The 15,836-nt window shown below is 52.7% G+C and overlaps 7 protein-coding genes across 7 annotated transcripts; 3 read left to right on the forward strand and 4 right to left on the reverse strand.

Annotated features, from left to right (window-relative positions):
- Positions 1–418: 418 nt before the first annotated feature.
- On the forward strand, positions 419–1,129 carry AA0111_g9204 (hypothetical protein; the record flags this gene model as incomplete). Its single annotated transcript, XM_028655737.1, has 2 exons — positions 419–610; positions 665–1,129. 2 exons carry the CDS (start codon positions 419–421, stop codon positions 1,127–1,129), a joined length of 657 nt encoding a protein of 218 aa, XP_028503242.1.
- Positions 1,130–1,483: 354 nt separating this feature from the next.
- AA0111_g9205 (hypothetical protein) lies at positions 1,484–3,793 on the reverse strand (the record flags this gene model as incomplete). Its single annotated transcript, XM_028655738.1, has 1 exon — positions 1,484–3,793. The coding sequence occupies one exon, from the start codon at positions 3,791–3,793 to the stop codon at positions 1,484–1,486; it is 2,310 nt and encodes a 769-aa protein (XP_028503241.1).
- Positions 3,794–5,667: 1,874 nt separating this feature from the next.
- Positions 5,668–7,428, reverse strand: AA0111_g9206 (hypothetical protein; the record flags this gene model as incomplete). The annotated part of the gene is made up of 3 exons (XM_028655739.1): positions 5,668–7,053; positions 7,199–7,321; positions 7,408–7,428. The coding sequence occupies 3 exons, from the start codon at positions 7,426–7,428 to the stop codon at positions 5,668–5,670; spliced, it is 1,530 nt and encodes a 509-aa protein (XP_028503240.1).
- A 1,011-nt stretch (positions 7,429–8,439) lies between these two features.
- On the reverse strand, positions 8,440–9,183 carry AA0111_g9207 (hypothetical protein; the record flags this gene model as incomplete). Its single annotated transcript, XM_028655740.1, has 4 exons — positions 8,440–8,487; positions 8,553–8,721; positions 8,781–8,909; positions 8,978–9,183. The coding sequence occupies 4 exons, from the start codon at positions 9,181–9,183 to the stop codon at positions 8,440–8,442; spliced, it is 552 nt and encodes a 183-aa protein (XP_028503239.1).
- Positions 9,184–9,645: 462 nt separating this feature from the next.
- Positions 9,646–11,049, forward strand: AA0111_g9208 (putative branched-chain-amino-acid aminotransferase; the record flags this gene model as incomplete). Its single annotated transcript, XM_028655741.1, has 4 exons — positions 9,646–9,682; positions 9,754–9,786; positions 9,950–10,710; positions 10,759–11,049. The coding sequence occupies 4 exons, from the start codon at positions 9,646–9,648 to the stop codon at positions 11,047–11,049; spliced, it is 1,122 nt and encodes a 373-aa protein (XP_028503244.1).
- A 604-nt stretch (positions 11,050–11,653) lies between these two features.
- Positions 11,654–12,702, forward strand: AA0111_g9209 (hypothetical protein; the record flags this gene model as incomplete). Its single annotated transcript, XM_028655742.1, has 5 exons — positions 11,654–11,735; positions 11,786–11,800; positions 11,884–11,936; positions 11,992–12,563; positions 12,618–12,702. 5 exons carry the CDS (start codon positions 11,654–11,656, stop codon positions 12,700–12,702), a joined length of 807 nt encoding a protein of 268 aa, XP_028503243.1.
- Positions 12,703–13,188: 486 nt separating this feature from the next.
- AA0111_g9210 (Mannosyl-oligosaccharide 1,2-alpha-mannosidase) lies at positions 13,189–15,415 on the reverse strand (the record flags this gene model as incomplete). The annotated part of the gene is made up of 2 exons (XM_028655744.1): positions 13,189–13,410; positions 13,487–15,415. The coding sequence occupies 2 exons, from the start codon at positions 15,413–15,415 to the stop codon at positions 13,189–13,191; spliced, it is 2,151 nt and encodes a 716-aa protein (XP_028503263.1).
- Positions 15,416–15,836: the final 421 nt, after the last annotated feature.

Consider the following 15,836-nt stretch of genomic DNA (forward strand, 5'->3'; position numbering starts at 1 on the left):
GCACACCTGCCTGGTGCCCCGTATACGCGTATTCTACCCCGCGGGAGGCCCCGCGACCCTCGTTCCCTCGTTCATGATGGGGACCTTTGTTCGGGAGGAAATGGGCCCGCTATCAGCATCGTAGTCTGGACCCATTATGACATCGTTTTCAGGGTGCTTGCGTGGAACACGGGTCGACGCGAGCTAACAGCCCTATGAACGGATAGTGGGCACGCATCGTCATTCCGAGCTCAGCCGCATCATACCTAAGAATACCACAATCTTGATGTTCATCTCTCCAAATCCAAAATCCTAGCCAAAAAAGACCTACCAACCTTGCTGTACAGGTTCTCGGTATTATGCGCTGATCGACAACCTTGAATGATTATTCCTGGAGTCTAGATGCGCTTGCTGCAGTCCACAAGTTCATTTGAGCAACATGTCTGCAGCACACAACCATCGTCATATGCAGCATCTTCCCCCGAGCCCACCACCGTCGCCTCCATCTACACGGCAGAGAAAAAAGAAGAAGCCCGATCCTTTTGAACAACTCGCAACTACACCAATACCCTCGCTGCCCTCTTCTCCAGCAAATGAGCTTAACGACGACCAAGAACCCCTTCTGAAACGAGTAAGCCATATCGAGATGTCAACACAGTGCGAGCGATCCTAACACTTCTTCAAGATTATACTCACGCCCGTCTTGTTCACATCCTTCCTCCTCTCTCTCTTCCTCGTCAACTACCGCAATCGCGCCCGCCGAACAGAAGCACACTCACTCAGCTTCTCCCTCCTCGCGTACCTCGCTCCGTCCAGCTGGCTCGATCCAGAGCCCTACCAAGATCCTGATGATTCGAAATGGGGTAGAAGGGGGACCACTGGACATGTTGAGCCTCATGACGCTATAGGTCCCCGGTCAGACGAACAAGACGACGAGAAACCGAAGAAAAGGAAGAAGAGAAAGTCGTGGCATCTGCATAGAAAGATCAGGAAAGTGGCCAAGCTGGAGATAGGCGATGCGCTCGAGATGCGAGGGCGCATGATTGTTGTCATGCTTGTAGTATTGGGATTGGCTTGTGCAATACTGTGGATGGGTGTTAGGTGGATTATCGTCTTAGCATCACAGCGGATGTATGGTGTAAAAGCCTGACCACTGGAGCGAGACAACTGCCTTCCTGTCCATGATACGTACAATGCACGAAACGCAATGAAGTATTGATCGATTCTTTGAATTGTCTGAGAATGGGAACTCTGTGCCAGAGCTACCAAAGGAAGGGGGAGAAAGTGCGAACTGGAGTCGTCGAGAAGCCGTTCCATCATGAGAATATGTTCATAGGCGCATCAGTCATACAAACATCCCCAACAAGTAATCCAAGAACAAGTACAGTCGATCTATAAAGCTGGGTATCGCACCTTTTCCAACGCCGGTAACCATCTGATCATAACTTGGAAGAAATGTAGAGAACTCATTGGAAGACAGCATAAGAAAAAGGAAGTCTGCTCGTCAAGGCCTCATGGTAAAGAGGCGCGCGACGAGTCGGTCGAAGAAGTACCCCATATCCTCATCTTGCCTCTTCTCTTTGGCTTTCTTTGCCAGGTAGTTCGATGTTTCCGCCTTTTTAATTGCCTCCCGCAAATTTTGGATGAATGCATCTTCGGGTGTACCTGTCTGGTGAGACTGCATTGACTCGCCCTCCCAGTCTGGTCTGAGTCTGGCGTGGCAACCAGAGAAGCACGCGCGATAAAATTCGAGTAGTGATTTCACACCATGATCGTCGATCTCTACGTCCTCTTCAGTAGAAGGTGAGCGTGTGGCGTTGTAGCGGTTATGATATGGCAGTTTCGCAGCGTGGTAATGAATAGACTCTACCGTCATCAGGACAGTGGTAAGAACAGCCAGAGCGATGGGCCACTCGTCGCAGTCCTTGTTCAAAAGAAGTTGCTCCAATGATGTGAGCACATCCTTCATCAAGCTAAGAGCAAGGCCGGGCATGATCGCACCAAATTGCGAACGAATAAAGCAAGGTGTAGGAGTGAGGTCCTGGGGTATATCCATGGTACTGCGGATGAGCTGCTCCAACATGGAGCTCTCCGAGCGTGATGGAAGCGTTATATCACCGCCAATGTGCACCAGCACAAGAAGCTTGAGTGCCTGGTGTAGTATGCGGTAGTGAGGGGAGCTTGCTGGAATAGATCGCGAAAAGACGTAGATATCGCGTAGGATCCTCAGTGGTGAGCAGTATAGCGGGAACGCACGGAAGTGATGCGCTACTAGTAGCGACAAGTGAGAGTCTAATGTATTTAGCAAATGGTATTGTGCATCAGCTGTTAGCACAGCCGGGAGAACGGCGTGCTTGTGCGAAGGACCGGTGTAGGGCTGTGGTGGCCAGGAGTAAATGATGTGCTCGTGCACGAGGGGATTGTCTTCGTTGAGTTGTACGGCATGTACCGAGACAGGAAACGTTGGTCCGAAGCCAAAATTTAGAGGAAGTGTGTAAGTAGCTTCTTTAGAAATTTCAAAATTACCAGCCGGAATGAAGGATTCCAAGGGCCGAGTGGTTGGATGCCAACCTAGGCGGTCAGAGAGGAATGCCGCAGAAAGGTCAACAAGAGTATGGTCTCGACAAGGGTGGTTGACTAAATCCCCTTTGTAGTGTTCGAGACAAGCTCTGCACGGAGTACCAGGGTCACACTTTTCCTTCCGTCGTTGGCAATTCGAGCAAGCGCCAACAATCCGCATCAACGCAGCATGGCGGCGCTGCTCAGCAGTCAGGGCTCTCTTCCGCCCTTTGGGAGCCCGACCTGGCATACCCTCTGTGCTCGTGGGTGCTAATCGGTGCGTCAAAGGGTTCGGGTGATAAGACACCCAGCCATAGGAGTCAGGCGAGGGGGACGGAGTGGAGGCTTTGCGTCGAGAAAGCGATGCGCTTCTAGACAAAGCAACACCGCGAGGGTAACGTGAAGTTACTGGCGATACTGAGAGTATAGGAGGAGGTCTTCGTACTGATACAGAGGCTGATGTTCGATTGTTGTAGTAGGTAGGTCCAGGTGTAGCATCAGGAATGGTGATGGCTCTGCTGCGATTGTGTAGCTCATATTCGCCATCTGATCGTCGATAAGACGCCAGTGCCGAATTGTAGTTCTGCGAAAAGGAATTTGGAATGGCAATCGGCTCGACTTCTGCTCTGCCCCCGTCATCTTCTGCGATCGGTTCGATGATCCGTGGCTGATCTGCCCATGTACCAAGATTCGAGAACAATCGGGAGGCTCTCACATCCAGACCACTGAAGGAATGGGAAGAGTCCGTAACATAAGGGTTGAAGACGGTTTCAGTTGTGCTCTCGAGAGAACCAGGGGTGAAGGTTTCCGGGATACGATCGTAGCGTGTATCCAAGATGGGCGAGTCGTTGATAGCACCTAACGGTGATAGGAGGCTGCTGTCGCACGCACCAAACGATCCAAAGTACTGACTATCTGCTTGGACAGCTAGCGGAGAAGTTGATATGGTGTCAAAGGACAGTGAAGTGCCATTTGCATGTTCGAACGATGACTGTCCATCTAGGATTGATGGCGGGCCGGAAACCGTATACTCGAGTGACGGAGGTTCGTCAACGACCGAAGGAGGTGCTGATACTAAATATGTAGGCTCGGACGTGTAGCTTTCCGAAAGCTGGTGGCTCACAACGTAGCTGCCTTCTTGAGCCCTTGTATAACTGGTTTCTCCTTGGAAAAGAGGGTCATACAGTTCATCGTCCCAATCAACGAGCTCCTGCCAGCTTTCGTTCAGGGAGCTGATATACGGAAAGCGAGACATTCTTCGGGTGGATCAACGGTGTTGTGTGTCAGGCTGAAGGGCAAGGAACAACCAAGAGTGGATGAAGGCCGTAAGGTTCACCCCTTCGCTGAGGGTCTCATGCGATGAGCGATGACAGCGTGTAGAGTACTGAAGCTGGAATGTTGCGCCGAAAGACGATAGCTGTCCGAGTAACACCAATTAATTTCTCCAGGCTGCAAGGTGGCCAAAGTTATATTCCACGCGCAAGTTGGGGCAATGTCAGGGTGCGGCTGACTTGACTGCCTTGCATCAGAGGCCGCCAGGGCAATTGACGAGTAGTCGTCAATGGCCTTATCACGTTGTAGCTGCTTATTAGTCAATGACTAGAACTTGCATATAAATGGCCGCGGGCCGTTGGTGCTGGAAGCTTTGTGTCGAAGGTATGATGTCTTGGGGCTGGTCGGCAGTGCCATCTGACCATGCGCGAGTCTGCAGCGTGGCGGCCGGTCAACTCAATCTGTGGTAGCCCTGTCACCGTGCTTTGCCGGGTAGTTCTCCCCGCTGTACACTAACAAATTAACATCGAATCAGCATGGGAGACGTGAGCGACGTGCAACCTAGCGCCAGTCGGCTGGTTCGACACATTTGCGCGATTTTGGTACACCATGTCTAAGAAGGCAGGCTTCTGGAAAGACTTCGCCTCATTGTGGCTGTGAGCGGTGCGGCCAGTCGAATAATCTCCGGCCGTGCACATGTTCCTCTACAATAGGTAATCGAGTAATCCACTTCCGTTGCGCAGTTCGACATCTGTTAGACGTTGCTGTGTAAGGTGTAGAAAGGACGGCTGCCTATACTGGGTATGCGGAGGCATTTCGGTATGGTAAAGCCTACGTTTGCCGAGCTGGACCAACACCTTGACCCTTTCGGATGCAGTGTCTTGCTTTCTTTCGCGCGCGATAGCAGGACTGCTACGCGGAATCTCTGACCTCGGCTATGAGGGAGCTTGTCCTTGACGCCCTCCCCCAGATTACCGTGAACACGTAGATGGGGTGATCAGGTCAAGCGAACGTCTAGCCGTGTTGAGTAAATGACACCCCTTCAGACCAACGCCCTACACATCGCCAAGCAAGAAGCAGCCTAACAAAGTGCCTTACAGCCGGCAGAGCAGCTGCGCCGTGGGCTCATCGATTTGTCCCTGCGCTAGATGCTGCAGTAGTACGTGCTGGTATGCATGCACTCCACTCGTACAGATATGTAGCTAGCGAGCCTCACTCTTTCTTTGCATGTGTCTGCGGCTCTGCGCACTCACTTCCCCTTCGGCTCAAACACGACACTGACGTACTCTGCTTTGAAATCGCCAATTGCGCAGAGACAACTGCATGCCTGACTTCTCGGGTATGACACGATAGGATCCTTCAACAGTCATTTCATCAAGTCACCAAGCGAGAGGGGACGCGACTGTGTTGCAGAACTCAACATAATTATACTTGAGGACCCAACGCCGGAATGACGGAGCGGGTCCAGCCCAAAAGAGTATTAGGGCAAGTAATTTGGCCAAAAGATACCAAAGCAAGCAACGCAGACAAAGTATGGCCGTGACAGTACGTATATGCGGACAATAAGACATGCGAATATGAGATACAACAGAAGAAGCCAAATCCTAAGCAAGACATGTACAGGAGCAGATACACCGAGCCCACCCGAAATAACCTTTGACTTGATGTCGGGTATCATCTAAAAGGAAGAAACGTATGGAGCAGCATGGTATCGTACAAGAGTCGACCACGAAGCTACCTTTTCCCCCATTGTAGTCAGACATCGATCATGTCATCAGATCCCTGACTTGGTGTCGGATCAGAACAAGACCACGCGCGCATGCGGACGATAATGTCGAGATCCGGATCCCCGTCTAGTCACGAAGCCTCGTTAGGAGCATAGAATAGAACAATCTCGCCCCTATCATTTCTTCGGAGACGTAGATCCTTCCAGAGCTCTTTCTCGTCGTCAGCCTTGGAGGGCGCGCGGGCATGGTGCTCGTGACGCTCGCGATGATACCGTTTTAGAGCCTTGTTGACACTCATGCCGCGCTCGGAGTCTGGGCCCTTGGTGATGAAGGACATGAACAGTCCTGCAGGCGAGGAGATAGGTGCAACGTCTCCAGTAGGCCGCACAATCAGCTGGCCTTGGCCATCTGGCTCCGGAGAGTTTGTTGCCGAACGATGGTACTCAATGGCCTTGACCGCTTTGCTCTCGCGCGGTGGTGGCGACACAGAAGACGAGTATTGCCGACGGCGGACTCGGCGAACCTCAGTTGTAGAATCCTCGCGCTTCTTCTTGGGCCTGATCTTGACGAGAGCAGTGCTAGCCTTACGCTCTTTGCGCTCCTTATCGCGGCCCCTGTCCTTCTCCTTCTTCTCTGCTTGCTCACGAGCCTTGGTGTCAGCCTTGCGCTGCTTAGCTTGCTCCGCCTCGTATTCTCGCTGCGCGCGCATAAGAGCCTTCGAGTTACCCTGCTTGGCGCGTTTCATGGGGCTCAGAGGCGAGTTGACATAGTCACCAGAGTCATCCGGCGAAGGTGGGAACTCAGGTCGGGCAAGCAGTCTGTTCAGCCCTCCAGTGAGACCAGAGTGAAGCGTGGCGGGCGCATCTGCCATCATAGTGTCTCTTTCCTCCTGGGCGCGGACCAGCGACATATCGAGTTCACTGGGCGAATTGCGCTTGCGCTTGCGATCGGTTTTCTTCGACGTAGTTTCAACATCCGTGTCGCGCGACTTGTTTTCCGAGTGCTTTGGCTTGGAGGCAGGGGGAGTGTATGAGTCGTAGCGCTCATTGGAAGGACGAACTTGCTCGTTCCCGTACGAGAAGCCGTTTTGTGCAAAGGACTCGTCGTCGTCAGGTACCTGGAACTTCATGACGTCGGCGATTGTAGGCATGTACTGCTCCTCGTATGCAGGTGGCTGACTATCTTCAAGCATGCGCGCTTCGTTGATGGGCGCGCTCGTTCTCGGAACATTGGGTGTCGACGAGGGGTCAAGGAAATCGAAGACATTAGGAGCCTCAATAGCCTCTTGCTGGTGATAGCCTAGAGAGTGCGCCGCTGGCGGAGGAGTGGGCGCACGAGGCGGGGCATCCACGACTGCGACGGCGTTGTCATCATCGCGCGCTTCTTCGACGGATGCGTTGTGAGGAGTAAGGACTTGAGAGTTGTCGTGGTAGGCGCTGTCTCTCTTCTGTTGCGGGCCCTTCTTCTTCTCTTTGTAGAGTTTGCCCTGGTACTTTTGGTCTTCGGTTATGCAGGCCTACCATGTGTCAGTTAGCGACTGCGCAGGGTGAAAAATCGAATACGGCGCAATGCGCGACGCGGGCGCACAAGTTGCAACAGTCGCAGCGTGCTGTTCTAGCAGCAACGGGTCGCCATGTAGGCAAGAAAGGCATGATGCGTACCGTATGAGATTTGTACGAGGTTCCTGGGAAGTGGACCATGCAGTCGAGGCAGGTAAAGGAAGCGCCATAGCATTGGTTACGATGCCCGTCAAGCTTCTTCTTTGTGAGGACGTCTCCACAGCCCTAGACCGTCACAGTAAGCCTTCAATGCATCTCCAGGGAAGGGGCCAATGGTGGGGAGAATATGGACATGGGGCTCAAGTAAGTACCTCGCAGGAGAAGGACACCATGGTGGAAAGATGAGGGTCGATAGACAAGTAGCGGTGAACAGCTGGCAGACGGTCAATGGAGGAGAGGATGAAGAGTCGGTGTATGGAGGGGGTGCCGCGTCGTTATCACCCCTCGCTGGCCCAGGTAAGGTTTCAGTTGTTTGGGATACAACAAAAGTCGTTATGGCGCTAAGTTGCTTTGGGAACAGGCCCCTGACAATGCGCGCCTCGCGACCATCCCGAAATACATCATGCGACCGCGCATCTTGCATGCAGCCTGTTAGCGCCTGCGAATAGCTGCCATCCCAAGCCACGCGCCCGCCGAACTGGTGGGCTGCCCATGGTCATCTCCTAATGGATCGCCGACCTGTAGCATCGCTTTGCCATGACGCACGACCATCACACACGGTTGGGGAGTTGGAGAGGGGCACGGTGTCGCAGGTAGAGTACTATGCTTCGTTCTATCATCCTTCTATCGGGCTTGATAAGGACATGCTGTTTGGCGCGCATCTTGCTTGCGTGGCTCTCTCCACGACAGGGCTTCACCTGTCTGAAGGCTGATCACTGAGCAGCCATTCGCTAGGGTGTGCTTAGGGCAATCTCGAGTCCGGTTTACATCCCACCACCATCGAAGCCACTTCTCGACATGCCGTGTGGAACCTGGCTGACGAACTCTGCGATCTGCCGGGAAGGCCGGAGGAGCTCCGTCGATACCTTTCAGCTATCGTCTTGACTATTGGCTTATTGACTCCTCTTCCAAGTCGTTAGCCATCGTTTGCGGCGTAGCAAGTACCCGCAAATAGAGATATCGTGACTATGTCGCAACCCCCTTCTGCGCAGCACAGTGTCTCGGGCATTTCGCATTTCAAGTCCGCTGTGCCGTCCAACCCCGCCTTGCATGCGAATCCGTCTTACGTGTTTCAAGATGGAGTTTGGGCCCTCGTAAAGGATACATTGACAAGTGTATCCTCTTGGGCTATGCGCTTTGCCTGGTGATCCTTCCCCTACCCTAGCGCTTCATGGTCCGGGGTCTCATGCAGCTGTGTCTTTGCTCGATGCTGTCGGCTCCTCGTCTCCACACTAGATGTTGGTGTACGCAGTCAGTTTTATGTCTCATATGTAGTTCGTACAGGGATACTACTTACACCGCAATCATATGCATCACCTATATCTTCACAATTGAACTCGGGCTTGCCCAGCCTCTTATTGACGATATTGTGTACGTAGCACCCCCACATGGCGGCTGCTGTCCGCGACGATACTTGAGGAGGATACTTTGCGAGTACTTGCCCGAAGTGCTCTGCGCATTCCCCGCTGCAATTCCAGTCAGTTTGCGCATGACCTTTGTGTGCACCACGCGGTGTAAGACATACCAAGGGTACAGGCGTTGGAACAGGTGTACGTATGACCGCAGTGCCTCTTGCTCCTCGTCGGTAGGGCTTTCGGGGAAGCGAGCAAAGGTCGTGTGTAAGACTTTCCACGCGGCGCGACCGAGTTCTGCCCTGCGTTTGCTTGTCAGTCTGCCCGTGTTCTGTACATGGTGTCTGCGCAGCGGCTGTGATGCACATACTTTGCCGTCGCATTCTCCAACTTTGGCGCGATCGCATGTCCGGTGAGCACGGCTTCGCTAGTACGACCCAGCTTCTTCTCGACCGATGTTGGTGCTAGATGTGATGGCGTTACTTTGTAGGGCCCTACAAGCACGAACGAGCACAGGGCAAAGACGACTAGAGCAAGGAGAGCGAACCGGGCCCTGGGGCCACTGATGCGCATCATGGTGAAGTGTTTAGGTTAGATCTCCGAGGTGAGAAAACGAGATTTCAAGGTGGTGAGACGCGTTCCATGGTTCACTGTGGAATGCGAATGGCTGTCATCTATGGCCACGCACTCGATGCCTCAGATAGCGCCAAGCTTGCGGCTTCGAAGCATCACGCCCGAGTGGTCCCACCATGCGGGTAAATCTGCAGGTACATGTGTGCAATCGAAGCTAGTTCGCATTCGACAACGCCATTAGCATTCTCCGCGATGGGAAATCAATAAAGTGCAGTTGATGAGCTTATGGTACGCTGCGACGGGTGCCGGGGGATATTACCGGTCTACGTCATCCGATATCGCAGTAGGGCTGAGCTTGCTGGTCCTCCGAAAGCGTTCAAAACTTCAAAATTGCCCATTGACCAATCTGCATATTGGCTCGCGCTTCAGCACACGACACCGTAACTCACTGCAAATAACACAACCATGTCAGACTTTCCTCCTTCACCCGTCGATACCATTGGTACGTCAATCGCTGAGCGGGTTGCCGGCACGTTCCACGCAGCGCAAAGGCCCACGCTAACTCAACTGCAGACTGGAGCAATGTGGGCTTCAAGATCCGAGAAGGTAAGACTTAATCCTGTTGCGAATGAACTCGGCGAGTGCATAAACTGGGACATGCACGAGAAGGTATTGTGAGGGCGCCCAAAGTGTGTTTGTACTGCGTATATCCACCCCGCCGTGGAGTCACCCACCAGCACGATTTCGAACTCTTCCTAACTTTACAAAGTCGCTGGCCATGTTGAATCACACTACTCTGTTGAGACCGGCAAATGGACCCCCCCAGTCTTTGTCGAGGATCCATTCCTGCGCATCCACGGTATGGCACCCGGTCTGAATTACGGGATGCAGTGCTACGAGGGTATGAAGGCCTTCCGAGCACCAAATAACACCATAAACATCTTCAGGCCCAACAAGAATGCCGAAAGGATGCAACACTCGGCTTCTTTTATCTCCATCCCAGAGGTACCGACAGACCACTTCCTCGCCTGCTGCAGTATGGCTGTAGGAATGAACGCGGCATACGTGCCACCTCATGAGACCGGGGCGGCCATGTACATCCGACCACTGCTCTTCGGTAGCTCAGCGCAGCTTGGCCTGAACCCGCCACAGGAGTACACATTCGTAGTCTACTGTATTCCAACAGGTGTCTACCATGGATCAAACCCGGTAGATGCCGTCATCCTTGAGGACTTTGACCGCGCCGCGCCGGAGGGAACTGGATCAGCAAAGGTCGGAGGCAACTACGCTCCAGTATTGCGACATAGCGAGAAGGCGTACAAGGCAGGCTACGGCATTACCCTGCACCTTGACAGCAAGACCAGAAGCGTCGTTGACGAGTTCTCAACGTCCGCATTCATTGGAGTGAAGAAGGATGGCGACAAGGTCAAGCTTGTTGCATCTAACAGCAAAAACGTCATTCAGAGTGTGACTGGAGACAGCGTCCTCAGGATTGCGGAATCATTTGGCTGGGAAGCCGAGTCCCGAGAGGTACTATATTCGCTTTGCAAACGTGCTACACTCAGCTAACAATTTTAGATCGCGTATGAAGAACTCAAGTCCTTCGACGAAGTCCTTGCTGCAGGAACAGCGGCGGCTCTTGTTCCCATCAAATCCATCACTCTACCATCGAAGGATGACAAGTTCACGTATGCAGAGGCACAGCAAGAACCAGGCCCAGTATGCAAGAAGCTTCTTACGACACTGAAAGGTATCCAGCAAGGAAAGATTGAAGACAAGCAGAGCTGGCTTTTCAAGGTGGAGAGGCCTGAGCAGTTTGGAAAACAAGAACAGGCAAACGGGGCCAAGATTGTCGGACAACTGCCTTGAGAGGATGGGTCGAGTGCTCTTTCCTGTCTTCACGCATGCAGAAATGACTATAGATGACCAAGGCAAGGACAAACTTGTCAAGGATGTAAACGCAGGCCTGTACAGAAAAGATTGATGAATAATGCAATACAAAAAGAAAACACTGCTTCAACTATATGGTCGGATTTGCTTTGTCCTATACTTAGACTTGACTGTTACAACCCAGACATGCAAGCACGGTTGAAACAGACAAGAGCAACATGATACTGGGAACGCGGAGTTCGCAATCGTGGTACACGATTGCGATGGCTTAAAGCTGTTCGCGCCGCGAGACTTTAAGTGCCGAGGTGGCCCAGAACTATCTTGGTCGACACCCCCACACAGTCTAGCCAAAACGCATACGTCATCCCTGCTTTTCACCCGCATAATCGAGGTGCACCATTTGAGCGCGCGTCTATCCAACCGTGCAACGAGGCAGACAGACACTCAACATCCCTACCCTCTCGTATAACCGCGAGGTCCGAAACCTTGGTATACCCCGCCAGTAGTTGCAGCCTCGCACAAAATTAATAGCACGCCTGTGCCACGCGATCCTACGCCGAGTCACAGCGCAAACGCCTACAGCATGCCTGGGTCGTTTTCGAGAATCAGGGACAAGGCCAGGCGCCACCTGGGTGATCCCAGTCCGGATGAGGCCTATCTTTCTTGTGAGTCGGGACGCAGGGACTGTGAGAGGGTAAAAACTGACTGAGGGCAGATCATGATGTGAGGGGTGTGTATGCGTCACCTGTTCTTTGACTTGCGCTTCCATGTGCTTTTGACGACCACGACGGTAGTACTGACGGCTGCCAACAGTAACGCGAGCCGATCTGGACAGCATCAAGTCTAACGACTGGCTCACGGACAATGTGCGTACACTATTACCCCTCTGCACACCACAACTAGGGCTAACATAGACCCAAGGCCATCGCCTTCTGGCAAGAATACCTCGAACGCGAAGAGCTCAATGCCTTCCCCAAAGCCTCCATCGTCCTCCTCCGCCCCTCCATGTCCTACATGCTCATGCAATCCGCCGAGCCCCTCTCCTTGAAAGAAGTCCTCCCCAACTTCACTCACACAACACACGTCTTCCTCCCCATAAACGACAACACCGACGTCACACAAGCCGAAGGCGGCTCACATTGGTCCCTCCTTCTCGTTTCCATCATCGATGGCGTTTCATTCCACTACGACTCCATGACTCAGTCCAACGAGCGCGAAGCACGAAGCACAACCATGAAGCTGGAACAACTACTAGGAAAGCGACTGCGGTTCATCCCTATGAGTGATAGTCCGCAGCAAGAGAACGGAAGTGATTGTGGTGTATTCGTCTGTGTGCTTATGCGGCATTTGCTGCTCAAGAGGCTGCTTCGGGCCGATGCGAGCAAGAAGGTCAGCATGAGCATGCGGGATGCACACATAAACGCAAAAGACGGACGGAGAACTATGCTCAAGGTCATCGAGGAGAGGAGAGACGAGGGAAAGCGGAGACGCTCGTATGTTTCCGAAACATCAATGCCATTGGGAACGAGAAGCTAACACGCGTGCAGAGGCAGTCATTCGCCCTTTAGAAATCCCTCCGCCCACTCCAAGAGCCCACCACGCATAGGCGACGAACAATCGCAGGAGCGCTAGTAGCCACTGAAATTTGCATCAGACTAATATCCCTGATTTGGCTCCATTACGTGGAGACTTTATGGGCACCTGTGTGCACGAAGGCGCTGCGCTTTGCTACGCCTGTCGCTTCGGTAATGCACAAGCGAGCGTCGGATACTGTCTGAATGAGGTAGCAGGCGGAGTAGGTCATGATTTACGATTTATGTGCTTCATGTTTACGCAAATATATGAATGGTTAGCATCGGCACCGGAGTACTTTTACTGGAGACGCACATAATACATACCACGAAAAAGACGTACATGGCGAATCAGACTACGATTTTCAATACTTCGGTCTACATCAATGTTGATACCATATCAGTCACTAGCTGTTCTATGAGTGTTAACGCCATCCATGCATGACAACCAGCTCCGACCTAACTCCCAGGTTTTGCTCTCCACAAGCTAGAAGAGTGCGTACTCGATAACATGTCTCAAAGTGTTCTAGTCAGATGTAGATGGCGTCTAAATTGTCTTCTCGTCAGGCTTGGCCTCTTTGGGCTTGGTCTCTTTGGGCACGAGGTTGCCCTGATCATCCCGCGGTATACGTTCCCAACCCGTCTTGAATCGCTTGTGGCTTGCATCGAAGCGAGGGAAAGGATGAGCCTCAGTATTCAGGACGATTTGATCGAGAGGAAGGAGATCGTTGGGGGAAAAGAGAAGGTACATGTACTTCAGTGTCTCAGCCTGCATTGTGTGTTAGTAAACAAATTCAGTTATTTTGATGTACAAGGGAAGGGTAAAAGCGAGGGGAGGTACTTACAAGCCAGAAACTCTCCATATTGTCTCGCGATGGAGGAGGTATCTTTGTGACATCGCCAATACTAGAGAAACCACCATTGTCCTCTACGATAGTGTGTTTGACAAAAGCTTCGAACATGTCCCAACCCCATTCGCGGTAGATGTCGTCGCCGGTTATACGCCACATGTATAGCAGAGATTCCACCGTCTCTGGTCGCTGGAGGTTGTGTGTATCAGCTGGCTTGAGGTCAAAATCGCCCTTCCAGCCTTCACCGTCGGGGATACTGGTGTCGAGCTCAGACTTGGATGCTAAGATCTCGGTGCGGTACATCTTTGGTGGGTCGTCCAGCTCGAAATACGCAATCTCAGGCGCGAGACCTGTAGCGGTTACTTTGTACATGCCCATACAAGTCTTTGTGAGCTCGCGGGCGAGGGTGATGTCTTCCTCTTGTGCTTTGCCCCAGGTGGGCAGCTTGCGCGCATCAGCGAGAGGAATGCCACCGGTTGCTGCTAGGGCGATGGTACCAGGCAGGAAACAGACCAAGTGATCCATCTTGGGGTGCAATTTCCCTTCAATTCCATTTGGTCGCTCTCCTAACACAGTAAAGTGGCTGTTTTTCGTATAGGTGAGAAGATGCTTCTTTGCGCCGTTGAGCGACTCATTCCACATCTCTTGATAGATTGGTTCTTGCTTCTGGGTCTGGAGGTACTGCTTGATAAGGTACTCGTAGTAACTGTCACCACGACTGCCCCATCGGATCTCGTTGCCGCGGAAGGTTCCCCTGTCTGCGTAGATGAAGATAGGTAGAAGACCGTCTTTAGCACCGTTGTTGTCAACGACTTGCATCACCTTTTCAGCTACATCCCAGTAGTGTTTCTCACCGGTGATGAAGGCCAAATATTTCATCTCAAGTTGCAGGGTAGTTGCTTCAGCTGTAGAAGACGCACCACCGTCGGCGTGCGAGGCTTCGCCTTTGGCATCTCTAAGAATGACACTGGCCCACGGAACACCCGAAGGTGACTCGTACGCGCCCATGAGACGGTCTGCCAAATCGGTTGCTTTCTCCAAGAACAGGTCCTCTTCGTTCTGATTCTCGGGCTTCAGGCCCGGAAGTGTCTCTTGCAAGTAGTGCGCAGACAGCAGACCACCAAGCATGCGTATAGTCGTTTCGAAGGTATTGACATCTTGCTTCTTGTCGTAATCGAGGCTTGTTGCAATCCATTGACGCGCGTGGTTGACTTCCTTTGTCAGGTTCATGATCATGAGCGTATCGAGGGCGTCCACGATAATCCAGCCCAGGCCGTTGGGCTCTGCCATATATCGACCCTTCTTCGAAACGGGATGGTACTCGTCGTAGCCCCAGCCGTGCTCCTCATATGCGTTCCAGCTCAATAAAAAGGCATCCTTTACTGCTTGTCTCCGCTTCTCCCAGTCAACTTTGCTCTTCTTTCCGGCAGCGCTTCCGCCCATGTTTGACAGTAAGCTCTTCCCCTTGTCCTTCTCATCTTGCACTACATTCCCACTTGTCCCTCCACTTGACCATCCAAACCAGTACAAAAGCCCGAGCACGACCAGTGCTATTAATGACATGCCCCTCTTACTCTTCAAAAAGCCTCTCCTCCCCCTCGCGCCGCCGCCGCCATATCCGTATACCTTTCCTGAAGGCTTGTCCTTATACATTGGCAGGCCCTTCTCGTTTCCCGGTAGTTTGTTCCAAACATTATCTTCAAACTTGCGTTGCGCGCTCTCGAAGTTGGGTACGTTGCGCGGGATGGCGAAGGACATGTCTGAGTCCTGAATCGCCTGTTTCGTGGCCTCGACCGCCTGCTTGGTCGATTCGACGGCTTGTGAGGCTTTCTTGTTGGCGGCGTTCTGGAGGACGGCGAAGGCGGAGGGTGTCTTGAACGTTGCTTTGCTTCGGAGGTTGAATGGATCGCGTGTCGAGTTCATGAGGCGGCGCGACGCGTAGTGCTAAACAAATGATAGACCAAGCGGAGCGAGTGTAAGTTCACCCTTGCAAAGTCTGACAAGCTGTCATCTTGCTCCAAACTCGCAATGGATTCTGGAAGCAATACTCAAAGCGCCCTCTGACTCGCCAGGTGTTCATTGCTCACCCCCGATGTACGTGGCTTGGCGCAGCAGGGGTCCCGCATCGTAGAGACATCAGCCACAGCGGAGTCCAACGGGGGAGCTCCACCCCTCTACATCTCAGCCTCTGCGACTCGCAAGCATCGCTCTTCCTTGTACTACAAGTCAGAGATACGCGTGTCCGGGCACAGGCATGCTCACAGCCACCTTCCGTAGTCTTGGGCTTATCTCTGCGCCATGGGTACTTAAGGAGTAGCTGCGATGCAGCGATTGAACATTTCAG

This window comes from Alternaria arborescens, assembly GCF_004154835.1.
Source record: "Alternaria arborescens strain FERA 675 chromosome Unknown contig_25, whole genome shotgun sequence".
In the NCBI taxonomy this organism is placed as follows: domain Eukaryota; kingdom Fungi; phylum Ascomycota; class Dothideomycetes; order Pleosporales; family Pleosporaceae; genus Alternaria; species Alternaria arborescens.